General features: G+C 40.1%; 1 protein-coding gene across 1 annotated transcript in view; it reads left to right on the forward strand.

Annotated features, from left to right (window-relative positions):
* Positions 1 to 15,926, forward strand: part of DOCK8 (dedicator of cytokinesis 8) — a 73,752-nt gene extending 57,826 nt beyond the window's left edge. The window contains exons 34-46 of the mRNA XM_086629953.1: positions 69 to 221; positions 1,273 to 1,431; positions 2,209 to 2,309; positions 2,768 to 2,960; positions 7,518 to 7,661; positions 8,549 to 8,680; positions 9,476 to 9,610; positions 10,145 to 10,234; positions 10,665 to 10,901; positions 11,539 to 11,682; positions 12,706 to 12,812; positions 13,677 to 13,844; positions 14,499 to 15,926. Of these exons, the coding sequence (XP_086486079.1) occupies positions 69 to 221; positions 1,273 to 1,431; positions 2,209 to 2,309; positions 2,768 to 2,960; positions 7,518 to 7,661; positions 8,549 to 8,680; positions 9,476 to 9,610; positions 10,145 to 10,234; positions 10,665 to 10,901; positions 11,539 to 11,682; positions 12,706 to 12,812; positions 13,677 to 13,844; positions 14,499 to 14,562 (1,827 nt within the window). The 3' untranslated portion in view covers positions 14,563 to 15,926. The remainder of the gene's footprint in view (positions 1 to 68; positions 222 to 1,272; positions 1,432 to 2,208; positions 2,310 to 2,767; positions 2,961 to 7,517; positions 7,662 to 8,548; positions 8,681 to 9,475; positions 9,611 to 10,144; positions 10,235 to 10,664; positions 10,902 to 11,538; positions 11,683 to 12,705; positions 12,813 to 13,676; positions 13,845 to 14,498) is intronic.
* The last annotated feature ends 1,649 nt before the right edge of the window (positions 15,927 to 17,575 follow it).

Genomic DNA, 17,575 nt, shown 5'->3' on the forward strand with positions numbered 1-17,575 from the left:
ACTAAGCTAATGATGTTTTAATGGCCAGAAAAGAGAGTAATGGATGTTTTCTTCTCTATGTCCCTTAGTTTGGAGATTTCCTGTTTGAAGAGGAGGTCGAACAATGTGCTGACCTGTGTCAAAGAGTTCTCCATCACTGCAGCAGCAGCATAGATATTACACGGACTCAAGCCTGTGCCACTCTTTACCTCCTCATGAGATACAGCTTCAGCTCTACCAGTGTAAGATTTTGAGAGCAGCAGTATGTTTTGTGCTACCTCTTTTTGTGATAAGTTGAAACTGAAACTAAAGTTGTGATAGCAAATGGAACGCATCTGCAGCTAAATAGCTATATGTTATGCTATTTTGCACATTTGAGTCAGAAGAAGTGCTAGAAGCGTAGGGGGAAAGTAGTTTTAATTATTCATTATTTTGCTTAGGAAAATGTGACTTCTGCAACATCTGTAAATGCATCTTCAAATGGAACAGCACTGGGCCTTTGATAGCAAGACACTTCATTTTGTCACTTTGTCATTTGTTGGGGTTTTTTTCACTCCTGTGTCAGAACTACTTCAACTTAGACTAGTTCTATTCTAATGCAATTACAACCTCAGTAGAGTTCTTTGCTGGCCCCTTGATCTCAGGACTAGGCTCTGATTCTTACCACACATATGGAGCAAAATACGTATGTTATGCATGTAGATTCACAATATCCTAGCACGAAAGGACATGCATTAGTGTTTTGGATAGCATGTGATCTTGCACAGCATTTTCTTCCCTAGTTGTTGCTTTAAAGACCTTGAATATGTAAAAAGTGTTGGCTTTGCAGGAGAAAAACATGCCTCTGAGACACCACAATCAGCAAGGCGTAGTGCCTCACCAGATGAAGCCCTCAGAGGTCTTTTGCTTCCCAGACTTTTTTCCACAATGTTTTCCCAGTCCTGCTTCCTCTTCTCCCCTGTGGGTGGCCTGATCTATACGCACACTGGCCTGTGCAGAGGAGGAAGAGGTGCTTCTGACTTCCCCTTGTCTCAAGCAATCGTATGTATTCCAAGGAACATTCTTGCCCTGAAGTACAGACATGTCAGAATTAGGGAACTTTGGCTTAACCAAGTAAAACAGGACTGGTTTTGATGCACCAGAAGCCACTTGTATAAGCAGTGAGTTTAATGCCACTCTGAGTGGACAGGAGAAAGTGGGTTTGGCTTATATAGTCGACAGAAATATGTGAACTGATATGCATGATGCAGTGCAGCTGTCATTCTTTCATGTTTCTGCTTTTACTTCTGAAAGAATTTTGCAAGAGTGAAGATGCAGGTGACCATGTCACTAGCTTCTCTGGTTGGAAAATCACCTGAGTTTAATGAGGAATTCCTTCGACGGTCCTTACGAACCATCCTAGCCTACGCAGAGGAAGATGTGGATATGCAGGCAACTCCATTTCCCATTCAGGTCAAATCTTTTATGACATCTGTGGCTTTAATCGGGAGCTTTCACATAGGAGTGTGTTTGGATCAAGTCCTACATCTTGGTCTTCCAAAGCAATGGAAATAAGGATCCAGGGGTTATTGCATGAGTTTATTTCTAACACAACAATAAGTGGAGAAGAAGTGAAGGACATAATTCCATAGAATAAACTCTTGTGAAGTTCCACTGAAATCACATTACAGGAGAATCATCTCTTAGCTTTGTGTTACAACTTTCTTTAGACCCCAGCAGGAACTGTACCCTGTAAGAGTTTCCCAAGATGGAATTTGATTCATTATGTTTTCACACAAGTTGCATCATGGAAACTTCTCTCCCTTTGTCAATTCATAAGGCAGCAGCAGCAATAATGAAAAACATTTCCAACAACTGTCAGCTGCTTTGCTAAAATTCTTACAGTAACTCAGCTTGTGCTGAAGACTTACAAAAACATCTGCTTTTTTATCAGATCACAGACCAGCTAAGGCATAGGTTTGATTTTTTTTTTTAATTCAGAAATAAACAGATCAAAGAATTCCAGCTCATTTTGGTTAATTAAAATGTGTATATAAGATTTGCTATGTTAGCAGTCTTCACTGCGTTGAATAGAGTTGGAAAAACATATCTTGTGGTGATTCAGCATCCTGACATTTCCTTGGGTAAGAGGGACTAAAAGAGAGTAACATATCTGGTGCAGACACTTAGTTTTCTAGAAGGGAAAAATAAACACTTGAGAAATGCATGTTGATCTTTGTATTACTGCAGGTAGAGGAGCTGCTGTGTAATCTGAACAGCATCCTGTCAGATACAGTGAAAATGAGGGAATTTCAAGAAGATCCAGAGATGCTCATGGATCTCATGTACAGGTGAATTAATTTAGAATTGCTACTGAGGAAATTCTGCAGTGAGGTGAGCACAAGAACTGTGTATTTTAGAGACAAGCTGTGGACAAAGCTTCTAGCTGTTCTGCTGGTGTACATTTCTGCTTTAGCACAGCTGATATGTCACAGAGGGGGCAGGCTGCGGGAGTGAGCATATTGCAGTGGAGCCTCTTGGAGGTGGACATAGACTTGGGCAAGGATGGCAATCAGGGACTGATGAACACTGAGGAGTCTTGGGTTCAGCAGGTTTACTCTTCTCATAGTCCCTGTGTCTCCTGCTTACCCCTGCATAACCATTTCTTTTGCCCCGTGCTTAGTGAATCATACAGAATAAAGACAGAGATATCTCCTTCCATTCAACCCAAGTGGAGAATTATTAAGGTTCTTTCTGTTATTTGAGAAGCAGTGATCTTTCTCAGCTGCTTTCTGCCTTGTGTTGTTAGAATTGCCAAAGGATACCAGACATCACCCGACTTGAGGCTGACTTGGCTGCAGAACATGGCAGAGAAACACACCAAGAGGAAGTGCTACACAGAAGCAGCCATGTGTCTGGTCCATGCTGCAGCGCTGGTGGCAGAGTACCTCAGCATGCTTGAAGATCGAAACTATCTGCCAGTGGGCAGTGTCAGCTTTCAGGTAAGAAGAGGCTCCCAAGCTCTGATGCATAAGGCTGGGATAACCTGTTCTGATGCATGTATTGCTTCTTGTGTTAAAGTACAAGTGCATGTACAGGGAGGAAAAGTTACAATGGCAGAGTATCCATCACCGCTCTTGGCAGGTTGTTTCGATGATTGTTCTTACTGATGAAAACTGGTACATTAGTACCTGGCTGTCTCTAGCTTCTATTTCCAGCAGTTGGATACTGTGATCTCTTGTTTGCTAAGTAGAACCCCTGTGTTATCACATGCCTTTTCCTAGGGCTGTTACTTATCAACTGTGACAAATGCGTCTTTCAAATGTCTTTCTCATAGTCTAGGCAATTGGAGCTGCTCAGTTCTTTCAGGCATTTTCTCCAATCCTTTGACTGTCCTCCAGTTACAAACGAACACCCTTTTGATTGATGAATGACACAGTCGCTGTAGTCTATGCACAGTCACACCAAAGTCATGTAAAAATGTCCCATAAGTTCTTTAAGCCTGGAAAGTGCTTCTCAGTTTATCTCTCCAAAGACTTCACTGATTCTTTTGACGTTGTTGAGCTCTTTACTCATTGATCTTATCCAGAGAGTTTTCCTGGGTTTTGGTTTTCATCCTTCTTTTCTACATCACAAAACTGGAAGCATAACTCTTTATTGTTAGACATTTTGAAATACTTACATTTATATGTAGTTTATTAGATTACGCAGTTTGGTTACCTTTACCTGAACTGATTTCATGTGCAAATTCAGTGATTTTACTGCTTTTTTTTTTCACACATTATTAAAAACAGAAATGGCCGAACCCTTAAAGTATTCCCATGTGTTAATGATTCCTCCTTCATCATTATTCTCTAAGACCAGTGAAGACCATTGTTCATTTACAGAGTGTTTGCTGTAACGATTATGAATCAGTTCAACTAACTAGTGGAAACATTTTGCAGAATCAACTCAGGTGTTGTTGGTTTGATGTCCAAACATCTACTGTTTGGGCATTATTGCCTCTATGAGATTGTAATCTATTTTAAAGTATCAGGTTTCTGTAGTTTGATGTGTCAATTCAGATTAATTACAATATCATTAATTTTTTTCTTTAGCAAAATTTTGTATCAGTGTTTCCACCACTTTGTCCTGGATGCAGACTGATAAACCAGCCACTATATGCTCATCTTGGCTGCTTTTAAAAAAACCTGGTCCCCAAAGCGTATTTTCTCCTCTGGAATTTCCCCAGTTTTCTAAAACATATGGCAATTCAGTATTTGCTGCCTGAACACCCTTTTGCTTAGCTCTTCTAAACTGTTGAGGAGCACATTTTACAGAGCAGGTGATTTTGAAATGGCAAACCCTAGTAGCTGGTACATTCATCATCCCTTGATGTAACCATACCACCTAGTGTTTTTTCCCTTCAGAATACTACATGTGAACGTGATTGAACTACTTGGCATTTTGCACAGAATTTAGTATGTTGGGCATTAGTATTTGCAATTCCACCTTAGGAATCAGGTGATAGCCTAGTGTTACTCTTAAATTCCTTTACTTTTAAGATAGCTGTGTATACTCTTTTTTACTGGCTAAACTTGTGGCCATGGATTTATACTTCTGCCATTTTGCGTTCCTTATCAGTTTTGTATACTTCCTAACTTCTAACTTCTATTCATTACTTCTGTTTTCTTCTTTTCTCCCTACTTGTAACATACTATCATTATTTAGATAGAAGTGAAATCTGCATTCCCTTCCCAATGTCATCCTGCTCCCAGGCTGCCTTGAATCCTTGTAACCTCACACACTTGAGCCTAATGCAATTTCTTCTTCCATTGCTCCCAGATTATGCAAATTGCCATGAATGAACACGTTTCCAGTTATTTTACAGAACTGAAGTCAATTCTACAAGGCACTAGGCAAGCAAAAACTTAGAGGTTTAAAAGCAACAAATCAATCTCCAAAAAGCTTGTGTAAACACACGTTTGGCAAAGGAACAGTTGCTCCATAGGAGAGAGGTAATGAAATGCTGTAATGACCAGAAACCAAATTACACAACTCTATCTGACAGCATAATTTTGAATATCAGTTTGCTCAATAACAACAATTAACTATACTAACACTTCGCATTTTTACAAAACCTTTCAAGAGAAGAGCCTCCATTCTTCTTTACAAACAGGTTTATATCTTGTAGCGTCTGTGAAAATTTTGTTCAGATGACTTTGTTAAAAGACAGAAACACTACTCAGGCTGTCTTGGCTTTACCTGGAGCTCCAGATCTCACACACTGTCTCCTTCTGTGTCCATTGCTTCATTTAGCTCAGATATGAAATTAACTGATATTGATAATATACATTCACTTGTGGAATTGAGGGCAATAATAAAGTGTATTAAAAAAAGATTATTCTTAATAAGCAGAAGTTTTATCTCCTTTTTACAGATGAATAAAATGAGGCAGCAAAGGATTAAATCAGTTGAGCTAGGTCTTCTGCAATGACTTTGTTAGGGCCCAGAAAATTGATTGTCAGTAGAGTAACATTTTTCTTTGTACTATGCCAGATAAAACTGTGTATGCTTCCCTCTGTGCAGTCAAAACTGTCCCTCAAAATCAGAACAGGATCTCTTTCAGTGAAACTCCATTTGAGCTTAATTCGTGTTTACACTAAATCCCCTTTGCAAGTGATAAGGTGGACTTAGAGTATGAATTGCATATAGACTGACTTTAAAACCACTTTATATTACCACAGACAAGGACTTAGTGTGCGTGTCTACCTGCTGAGGCAGAGGGTTAATTAGTCTGGGCTCAGCAGTAGCCCAATTTGACTGTGCTGTTTTGGGGATATAGGTTGCAGGCTACCCTAGCCATATCTAACATGGTGATAAGGGCTGGGGATCGCAGTAAAGCCCCTTGAGTTTACATGAGAGTTTCTTTTCCTTAAAAAAAAATAGGTTTATGAGGTTCGAAACAATTGCTGATGATATACGTGGTAATTTGTATATTGCCTTTATCATGTAAGAGAAATCCAAAATTCTTCAATATCGAAGGTGGGTGAGGCATGTCCACTTTGCAAAAGATCATGCAAGCAGCAGGAATATGTGATGAAGGCTCTCTCCTACTAGAGTTCATGGACTGTAAAACATGGAAATACATGCCTGACCAAAAAAGCCACCAAAGGCCACACGCCGTTCTGTGACAACAGTCCTTAATGGCTACTGTTACAGAAAGCGAAAACAAGAAATTGAGCTGCAGAGTGGGTTATGTGAGTTGCCCTAGTTATGCGCCAGGGAGTCTAACTCTTGTCGAAGTCACTATCTTCAGTGAGACTGGTAGGTAAAAAGTGGCATGGATGTGCTAAAACGTGCTGCAGTTTTCCCTCTGGCTGAAGTTCAGACATATTCTTAACTCCTGCGAATGCTGTCCTGAGCTTTGTGCTCACCCTTCCAGCGGAGCTGACATGATGTGCAGACTAGGCACTGTGGTGGCAGCATGGTTAAAGTAAATTTCACCCGTGGAGAAATAAATACGTCCACAAAACCCAAGGGGGAAGGTCCCACGTTGCTAGTGATGTGTGGTGCCAATTCTTTATCTGAAATCTGATCAATAGTAACAGCCCTCAGTGTCTCGGCCATTTTATAAAGATGTCTTTAAGGATTCAGCTAGCTAGCCAGCTGGCATCTATCCTGCACTCAGGCAGATTGTCATTGCCACTTTCTGCTGAAGTGAGACACTGTGACACTAATTTAACTCCTTTTAATTACTAGCAAATAGAAGCTTAGCATTTCTGCTGCCGTTGAAAGTTACATGTGCTAGTTCCATACTGCATGTACACACATTTTAATGTTCATTTATGTTTATTTCTATGTATTGTAAAATTTTTAAAGTTGACTCTACCCAGTGTCATTTACTCAAAGAGATTGTGAAGAACTATAGACATATTATTTCATGGTCTAGAATCTCAAAGAGTGACTGCCGCTGTGTACTTCCTCTAGTTTTATTTAAACAAACAATAATATCTTGTAACTTTAACAAGAAACCAAGTAAATTCTGCAGGATCAAGGTGTAATACAGCAGAGGCTGAAATGACAAGCATCATTGAATTATTGCAGTTTTTAGAGCAATATTGTCCATGCCTTACTTCTCCTTCGCCTGCAAAACTCAAATCAACAACTTGAAAGTTCAGCTTCTTCAAGCAGGTGGCATGAGGTTGGGGGTGCACCTTGGAATTTCCCACCGCCTGGTGCCAGCAGCGGGAAGGGTACATGGATTGTGACCCGTGCGGCGTGGCAGATGGAGCTCTTCGCAGCTTCACGGAAATCCAGCCATCAGAGGGAGGCCAGTTTTCAGGAGTCCATCTTTTAAACCTGAGGCGAGAAAGAAAGTTTAACCTGATCTTCCATCTGCAGAGATTTATGATGTTACATTCGCTTTTAAATGGAATTTAACTGTGTATCCCCTGGCTGGCTTCTATAATGTCATTCTTCTTCTTGTCATGTAAATAATGTTGAAACTATTTCTGCCTCAATCTTTATGGCAGACTATTGATCTAGGTTTCTGATTTCTCTGCCCTGATGTATTTTAGAACATTTCACCCAATGTGCTGGAGGAATCTGCTGTTTCAGATGATATTTTGTCTCCAGATGAAGATGGTATATGTTCTGGGAGGTATTTCTCAGAAAGCGGCCTGGTAGGACTGCTGGAACAAGCAGCAGAGCTCTTCAGTACGGTGAGTGAGGGCCAAAGTCACCAGAAGATGGAGTTAGGCTATCTGAGCCAGATCCATAGCTTATTTTCCTGCACATGAGGAAACAGAGTCTTACCGATACAACAAGGCTCCACAGATCTGCCCTGCTGCAAACAACAAGAGGCAGAGGCAGATCCTATGGCTGATGCAGCCCTGCCTCAGCCGGGCTGGCTAAGCTAGGTTTTTCAGGTAGCCTAGCTCAGCCATGTAACCACCACGAATGTGCAGAGACTACAGGCAGCAACAGCAGAAAGTGATTGTCCCAGGCATGAACCAAGCTTTTTGGTTGGTATTTTCATAGAATAGTGCATTTAAGAAAAAGATCTTGCTTAAACTATGGATTTTAGAAAGCATATGAGAGTTGCTCCTGTGCGTTTACACAGCACACAACCATCAGCCTCATAGTCTACATTTATTGTGTAAAGAGTCATGATGTCAAGACTCAGGTAGTTCGTCATATTGCTGTTATGCTAAAGACGATATATGATTTAGCATCTCTGAAGGTATCATTCAGGTTCCTTTTGTCCAGGTGCAACTCTGGTTGCCCTGAACCATACATGCTAAACAAATCCATTTCCTTCTGCTCATCTGCATTTCTACTTCTTCTAGCCCCGAAGTAGAAACCAAGTGCTCTACACAGGCATTTGAGTTTGAGAGCATAACAGATCAGAGGTCCAATTTAGATCCAGTTTGTTGTTTGCAGCTCAGAACTACCCATTTGCTATTACTAGTTTTTAGAAAGCTAAAACAAGCAACATAGTCCCATAAATCCCATTTCCAGCCAGCCCATCAAGAGAGATCCAGCTTCTTCTCAGAGTGCATGAGGACTCATTTCTTTTCCTCTAATTTTTTTTATTTTACCTCCCAAGGGGGGATTGTATGAAACTGTGAATGAAGTGTACAAAATTGTCATCCCCATACTGGAGGCACATCGAGACTTCAGGAAGCTTACCTTGACACACAGCAAGCTACAGAAGGCCTTTGACAGCATTATTAATAAGGTAATGGTGAGGCAAGACACTGCTAGCAAGACACGTTGCTGGGTTGCACTGTTTGTTTAAGAACTGGTGATAATAAAGCTGTTCATGTAAAATACATCCATTTCCTTTTTCTACCAAAAGCTTCCATCTGCTTTGGCCTACCTACAAAGGGTAGTCTATGCTGAAAAGAGGTTCTATTGTCTCTCTAGGAAAAACCAGAGATGAATATAAAACTGGTTTAGAGTTACAGAAAAATAGCTGAACAGGTTACACTTAGCTTAAGAACACGCATGATTCCACCTGGACACATCTATTTAAGAAAAATGGCTTTATTGTTAATTAACTAGTGTTTTCAGTTATAAAACAGAAGAAATGCAAAAGCCCAGTTAAATTCTCAGCAGTCATACTGCCCCTTTCTTTCTCTTTCTCCAGAAGAATCTTATTGCTAAGTCTAGTCAGTTTCAAATTCTTACCACTGTTTATTGCAAAATTTTAATTTTGTTAATATGTATCCAATGGAATTAAAAAATACTAAGTTATTTTGTTTTGCAAAAGTCACTTCATGATTAGCCTAGATTTTAAGTTAGATTTCAGTCAAATGTCCCCTTAAATTGTATGCTTTACTGCAGGAACATGTGCTCCTAATCCATCAGCACTAATGATACATATAACTGACTCTGAAATATGGGAAAATGCAGGATTAGCGGGGGTTTATTATACACCAATTGAGAAAAAAAAAAAAGGCATCCAAATACTAAAATGTTTGAAAAAAAAAAAAAAGTATTTGTAAATTTCCTCTTTCTTTTTATTAATCAGGGTCAAAAGCGAATGTTTGGAACTTACTTCCGCGTTGGTTTCTATGGATCCAAATTTGGGGACTTGGATGAACAGGAATTTGTTTATAAAGAACCTGCGATTACCAAACTTCCTGAGATTTCTCACAGATTAGAGGTAAAGAAAAAGACATTGTGTTAATATGATCTCCAATGTTATCTTATACTTTCTAATGATCCCACACAGTTCTAATAGTATTATTACTATACAAAAATCAGTAACAAACTGATTTGTACCATAGATTATTTCCTTTCTGTATATGCTTTCCATTAGATCCCTTTTTTGCAGCATAATGATGAAAGTGATCCATTCTCTTGAGGCCATGTCTCTTATAGGTATGTCTGTAATATACTGAATTATTTTTCTTAAGCATGCCAAATATTTGCTTTGGTATCTTTTCAGCTTTTTCATGGAACTGCGATGTTCCGTTCTGATTGCTTTACCTTGAGTTCTGCTTTTTTGTGAGCAAGTCACACTTTGATCTTTGTTAGAAGATGCCTTACCTTAGCCAGCTGTGGGTCATGAAGCAGTGTACTGACTGTACAGAGCCCAGAAATTTTCGTGGTTACTCCTTTCTCCTAAAGGCATACAGATGATTGTCATTGTATTGAGGACCAAAAACGTTCTAGGATAATTCTGTTTCCTTTCCAGGGATTTTATGGCCAGTGTTTTGGGGAGGATGCTGTGGAAGTGATTAAGGACTCTGCTCCTGTAGACAAAAGAAAGCTGGATCCAAATAAGGTAGGGAAAATACTGAGACTGTCAAGTGCTTTATCACAGAAGAGAAAGGAAGAGATGGAATCCCCTTGTAACTTTTATGCTCAAACATTAAGGCACCAAAAAAAACCCACTTGGCTGTATCTCTGTGTCCAGGGATGTCCTTAAAGCCTCTGAGAAAGGCTTAGTTTGGTAGCTTGTCAGACAGTGTGAAAATTAGAAGTTCTGATCTCTGGTCCCTGCTCTGACTCTCATGCCCAGGGTTAAGCTGTGTCCTCCCCAGAGACAAGTTTTGTCAGCTCTGAAGAAGAGAAGGAACCCTGAAGGATTTGCAGCTCTTTGCTCTTCCAGACCATGCTTAGCCAATGTGAACTATGGGATATTTCACATATGCCATTCCTTTTACACTTCTTGAGTTGTGAAGTACTGTGATGATTCTTCCCTCTTTTCTCAGGCATACATACAAATTACTTTTGTGGAGCCATATTTTGATGAGTATGAGAAGAAAGACAGAGTAACCTATTTCGAGAAGAACTTCAACCTCTGTCGGTTCATGTACACTACGCCTTTCACCATGGATGGGCGCCCCAGAGGAGAGCTTAGTGAACAATACAAGAGGAACACCATCCTAACCACAATGCATGCTTTCCCCTACATCAAAACTAGAATCAATGTCATTCAAAAAGAAGAGGTAATTGGGTTTTGAGGACAGATCTAATTTCTCAGGGGCTGAAGGAGTCTCTGGATGGGAATATTTTCAAATTCTATGCTTGGCAGAAAAAAAAAAAGAAGGCTGAATCTCTCAGACATGTTACTCTCATAAACAGAAATGGCATAGAATGGGTAGACAAATGCGAGATGGGTATTTACTATGGAGAAAAGAGGACAGAGAGTGTACATTCTTCTTTCGACCTTCTAGTTGTAATGCTGAGTAGGAGGATGCGTGGAGCTCTGTTTATGGCTGTACTTCTAGCTGATAAAGGCCAGTCAAAGAAATAAATTGACCTCAGAGCTGGTTTAGAGACAGGGAAACTTTATGAAGGTAGAAAGTGCAAAACCATTTCAGACGCAAAGTCAATAACTTAGAATAATAATGAATTTATGAAAACAGTGGATCAGAGCCACATCCTATTCTTGCAAATGATGTCAAAGATCTTTGGATCAGGTGTAGTATCTACCAAGATGACATTTAGACTGAACAGTCCTCTTGGGTTTCACAACTACTGCTTTTGGCACAGGAGAATGATAGTGGTGTTGCCAGATTTAGAACGGGTCCACTGCATGCATGATTCAGGTAATGAAGCATCTTTTCCTCCATTTTCCATTAGTTTGTTTTAACCCCAATTGAAGTTGCTATTGAAGACATGCGGAAAAAAACACAGGAACTAACTGCAGCCACCAACCAAGAACCACCAGATGCCAAAATGCTCCAAATGGTTTTGCAGGGCTCAGTTGGAGCCACTGTAAATCAGGTAAGGGATCCAAATAAGCCACAGGAAAAGTTTCTTCACACTTTTCTTGTTATGCTTTCTTCTCTGCTCTCATCTTTTGCACTGGGAGAAGCATACCTAGTCAGACACATTTGGTCACAATGTGCATTTGAACTTCATTCCTTGATATTTAGTCATTGTATGCTGTTCATTAGATATGCTTTTGGTGAAAGTCCTTGTGGAAGTACTGTCTTGGGTGTAGGTGCAGAATCTCACAGAAGCCTTGTGAATGTATCCAAGGATTTTCCATTTCTAGCACACTAGCCATCTCAGCCATTTTTTTCACTCCAGGTGTATCCTTGGGGAATGGGAGTAATAATAACAATTCTGCTGCTGGACCACTACAAACTCCCAGTTTCATAGAAAATACGTGAAGTCAAGACCTGAGTGCCCCCCAAAAAAGTTGAGATGTGATTGAGATGTGATAATTATAACATAAATTTGCCTGCTAACACAAAAAAAAGGTGATTAAAAATAAATTTAAAATGAAGGAATGAAGAAATAACTGAGACAAAACTTTGCATTACCCACAATTTCAGAGAGCTTGGTTTCTTTGCTGAAAGCTTAAATACTCTCAGTTTCTCCAGATTCTTCATCAATCAAAGCCTCTAGTCTGAAGTAACATGCTTGAGTTGTCCTTTTCTGCACTGGGTTTATTTAACTCCCTTGGGGTCTTGTAATGTCACTCTATTTCTCTCATGTAACCAGGTTTGGCAGCAGAGCTGTCCCAGCTCTTCTCTGCTGAGTTGAATTTGTCTGTTCCCGTTCTCCCTGGAGGAGAAATAACAGGAGAGGATAAAATACAGTGGGCAAAAGGTCTGCTTGCCAAAGAAAAAAATGGGAGGGGCAGCTGTGAGAAAGTAAAAATACATGCTGTTATGGTGACTATACATAATTTTCTTTTCTTTCATAATTCCGCCCGTGAAATAACAAACAGCTTAACCAAACGTGTGGTCTGTTTTCAGTCTAAGCGTTTTTGACGTTTTCCTGTGTTATTCCTATAAGGGACCGCTAGAGGTAGCGCAAGTGTTCCTGGCAGAAATTCCAGCCGACCCCAAACTTTATCGACATCACAACAAGCTGAGGTTGTGCTTCAAAGAGTTTATAATGAGGTCAGTAAAACAAAAATGAATGCTGAATTGCATCCGTAAAGCCAATAATAGCAATAATGCAACAATAATATAACTGTGTGATTAATTATGCAAGTTAGCATCATGAATCCTGGCATGCTCATGCTTTAGACGCTTGGTCCAGACTTGTTTCATGGTCAATGCTTTGGAAGGCTTTGCATCCCAAATAAGAGCAAATTTTAGCACCTCAAACTAATTATGTAGAAACTAAGATCTTCCGTTTGTTTTATCTTTTGACATTCTACAGAAATCAAGCATTTTAGACTAATGTATTGATTCTATTTTTAGTAAAATGACATTTTTATGTAGGAAGCTGCTCTTAAGAAAACATTTGACCGTATGTGTCCAGCAAACACATTGGTAGTGGTAGACACATATGGTCTTTGCTTTAGATATACTTGTAAATCTTAACAAGCATACTCACATAGCAAGGTATTCGTCTCCTTAGTTCAAACAAAGCATAATTGCTGAAGGATAATTTTGAGTTAAATAAAAATTAGTCTTAAGCAGAAGATACAGCCTCTACTCTCTACTGTTGTCACTGCATCTGTTTACAGTAAGTAGGCAGGTAGCTCAGTATTCTGCAGTCATTAAATTTGTTTTTTACTAGCTCCCTGATGCATCTCTAATATCTTAAAAATATCACCTCAATTTGTGTACTTGGAAAAAACAGAGGGTTCTTATTAGTTCATTATCATTTTGGTCTTGATGAGTTATCAGAGGAATGCCTAGCCCAGAGGAGATGGATCCTTGGCCATTCAGACTACCTGACACAAAGTTAGTGAGTTTAACAGAAGTAGAAGTAGGTGATACGTGCCATGCCTTTTTTTCTTTTCTTTTGCCTAGGTGTGGTGAAGCAGTGGAGAAAAACAAGCGCCTTATTACTGCTGACCAGCGGGAATATCAGCTAGAGCTCAGAAAGAACTATGGAAAGCTGAAGGAGAACCTTAGGCCCATGATTGAGAGGAAGATCCCAGAGCTGTACAAACCTGTAGTGAAAGTCCATACCACAAGGTACAGTTAGGGCAGAGTTATCTGTTGTAGCCATACAAAAAGATGCCATTTTTTGAAGGAAGAAAGGCAGTTTTACCGGCAGCTAAAACCAGATCATAATGTACACTGCCAGCTTCATACTTGATAAAAGAAATCTGCTGACTTCCACTGGAGCTGGATGTAGTATTAACTGTGTTTCTCAAGCTGCTCATTCCTGGGGTAGGGTCCCCAGGGTCCTGTCATTTAAATGCATCATTAGAGAAGACTTCCCCCTCACCTTAATTAAAAGATATTTGAAACATCTTGCCATTTCTTCCACATTTGAAGCCAGAAAGGAGATAGAACGGGTATGTATGTATTGAACACATGGCACAATGTGGTATTAGCCAGCATGACGTAAGAGTCATCCTTTCACTCCCAGACAACATAAACCAGTTAGTCCTATGACTGAGATAGAACAGTCTTAACTTTTGTTCTTTACTTAAGAATATATGCTTCTTCACAAAGCCACTGTTTCCAGTGTGGGATGGGAGAAGAAGAAGGAATATACCTCTGACCTGCCAACACATAACATGTTTCAGCTGATGATTTGTTGGCTGCTCCTTTTCACAAGACAGGTATATCTTGGATTCTTTTTCATTTGCCAACTTTATTTATGGATCCATTTCATTGCAGGGAATCTTTTCGTAACCACAGTTTTAGGAAATATGATGCCCAGACTTCTTCACAAAGCACCTAAGGACTCATGCTGCAAGCTGGAAGTGATGACTATCCAACATCTATGAAATCAGAAATCTCTCACAAGACAGCATGTGCTCTGTCTGGATAGCATGCAGAAAAGCATTTACACAAGATCACTGAATGAAAACCGGGAGATGACTCCTAATCAACCATATCTGATGAGGGCTTGGGAACGAAAGGGGTGCTTTTTAGATACTTTTGCATATATTGTAAAATAATCACATATTGGGGGGGGGAGTGGACCATTAGAGTGGTCAGTGGCATGAAGTCAGTCACCGCTAGCTAACAGACACAGAACTCTGTGTGGTGTGGTTGAGGTGTTCCGTGAATCCAACTAACACGTTTAAGGGACGATGACGAATTATGTCTATTTATGGTCCTTTTCCAAGACAGCATTTATCCGTGTGCTTTTGGCAATGGAGCACATTCTGCAAGTTAATCGCATGCTTAAATGCAGTCTTAATGAGGAGGGACATGGTCCCCTGCTCAAGTGTTTGCTGGTCTGGAGCTGTAGGAAAGAATAATTTCCTCAATCAGTTTCTGTCACCAGTTTCTATCACGGTCTTTAACTGCAGGGAGAGTTCTGCACAAGTTTTCTCAGCCAAAGCTTGGAAAGCAAGAAGTAGCAATAAATAATTCTTATAGATCTTCTAATTTTTTTTTTTTAAGTATAGGGACTACTACTTGATATGCAGTTCGATTTCTTAATAATTAGTGTCGTATTTAGCAGAGCTAACAAGTAATAGTTTAAAAAAAAAGATGCTAAGCTTTGAGTGATTCTTTTACTATACAGTGCTCTTATGTAGATAATCTTATACAAAATTAACTGTGGAAGCGCACAGTGAGGATTTCCTACCAAGCGCTTCACTCAGGCTTTGCTGCCGCTAAAGAGAAATCAGCACATAATTTATAATACCTGATGCTTAGTGTTTTCTGAACCCTGAGCAAACATTTTACCAAATAATCTTTACAACACTGCTCTGAAGTAAGGAAATATTATTAAGGAAATATTTGCAGATGAGGATGTTGAGAGAGAGAGAGACTAGGACTTTGGAACTCATTTAGTGATGCAATGGCAGAGCCACAATTTTTATTGTGACCGTGCTTACCATGTAATATTTGTATTTTGAAACAAAGATCCTTCTCTCCACCTTTTCAGTGTTTTGGAAATTATAGTTTAATGCTGATTAAAGTAACCAATCCCTTTTGCCTAAACACAGAATTTAATGTTAAAATTAAATGAAATGCTGAAATTAAGTTTTTCCTTCATACTCGTTTTAGAAAATTACAGTGAACTTTCTCAAAAGCTGATGCCATGTGTTTCTAATGCAAAGCCTCTTTGCTCTGAAAGGGAGATTGATGTGGAAATGTGGAAACGTTTTTACTTTTCATGGTCATCTGCAGCCTTGCCATTTGATAATATGAGTTTTCCCAGCACTTTGCTGACATCTGGGCGAGTCAGATTTTGAATGTGCTGTGTAGAAGATTCACAGGGATGATCAAAGGATATGTGGAAATAGGGGAAATAAGCCCTGTACTTAGACAGCACTTGGAGTGTAAGAAAGCATTTCCCTCCTCATTCACAGTATTGTTAAATGCAATAATCAGGAGTAAGTACTCTGTGATTTTGAAGTGAACCCATCCAAAGTACATAAGCAAATGGTATAAAAGACTCAAAGCAAAAGACGCCTCCATGGAGTGGCTTCTCTGTATTCAAGTTGAAAAGCTGATTGATTTCCAAAAGCTTTGAAGCTATGAGATCTCTGCCTATCAGAACCTAGCCCCTTATCTACTGTTTTTAACAGCCTGTTCAGGAGGAAGGTCAGAATACTGTCTATCAACCTCATAATCCAACCTTATTGTTTACAAGGTGCTTGTCCTTTACAGCCTAAATAACAAAAACATTAGGTAAACAAAACAAAAAAAACCCTACAGGTGTACAATGTCCTAGGTAAAAGAAATGAAGTGTTTTGTGTTGTGTGATCCTTGAACTGAAACAATACTCTGGATAATATGAATACTGAAGGACTCTTCACTCACATTTTACAAGCTGAGCACCCCTCAACCTGTTGGCCAGTCTTGCCCTCAGTTTGTAGCTTATGTTGTCCCTTCTACAAATTAGACATGGTTTGTACATTTCTATCAAGAGTTGAACTATGTGAAATGTAAATTTTCTACCTTATGATATTCATTTTACAATAAAGTGACTGTTTCGCAGGATGTTCAGAAGTGCCTTTGTGTTGCACCTTGTATCTCAGTAGAATCATAGAAACATTGAATGATTTGGGTTGTAAGGGATCTTACAGATCATCTAGTTCCAACCCCCCTGCCACAGGCAGGGACACCTCCCACTACACCAGGTTGCTCAAAGCCTCATCCAACCTGGCCTTGAACACTGCCAGAGATGAGGCATCCACAGCTTCTCTGGGCAACCTGTTCCAGTGCCTCACCACCCTCAGAGTGAAGAATTTCTTCCTTATACCTAATCAAAATCTACCTTCTTTCAGTTTAAAGCCATTGCCCCTTGTCCGATCACTACATGCCCTTGCTAAAAGTCCCTCTCCAGCTTTCCTATGGGTCCCCTTTAGGCACTGGAAGGCTGCTCTAAGGTGTCCCCAGAGCCTTCTCTTCTCCAGGCTGAACGGCCCTGACTGTCTCAGCCTGTCTTCACAGGAGAGGTGCTCCAGCCCTTGAATCATCTTTGTGTCTCTCCTCTGGACCTGCTCCAACAGGTCCGTGTCCTTCTGCTGGGGGTCCCAGAGCTGAAAGCAGTACTCCAGGTGAGATCTCACAAGAGCAGTCTAGAGCAGCAGGATCACCTCTGGAGCTCGACCTGCTGGCCACACTTCTTTGGATGCAGCCCAGGACACGTTGGCTCATGTTGAGCTTCTCATCAAGCAACACCCCGAAGTCCTTTTCCTCAGGGCTGCTCTCAATCCATTCTCTGCCCAGCCTATACTTGTGCTTGGGATTTCGCTGATCCACGTGCAGGACCTTGCACTTGGCCTTGT

The sequence above is a fragment of the Tauraco erythrolophus genome, chromosome Z, assembly GCF_009769465.1.
Source record: "Tauraco erythrolophus isolate bTauEry1 chromosome Z, bTauEry1.pri, whole genome shotgun sequence".
NCBI lineage: Eukaryota > Metazoa > Chordata > Aves > Musophagiformes > Musophagidae > Tauraco > Tauraco erythrolophus.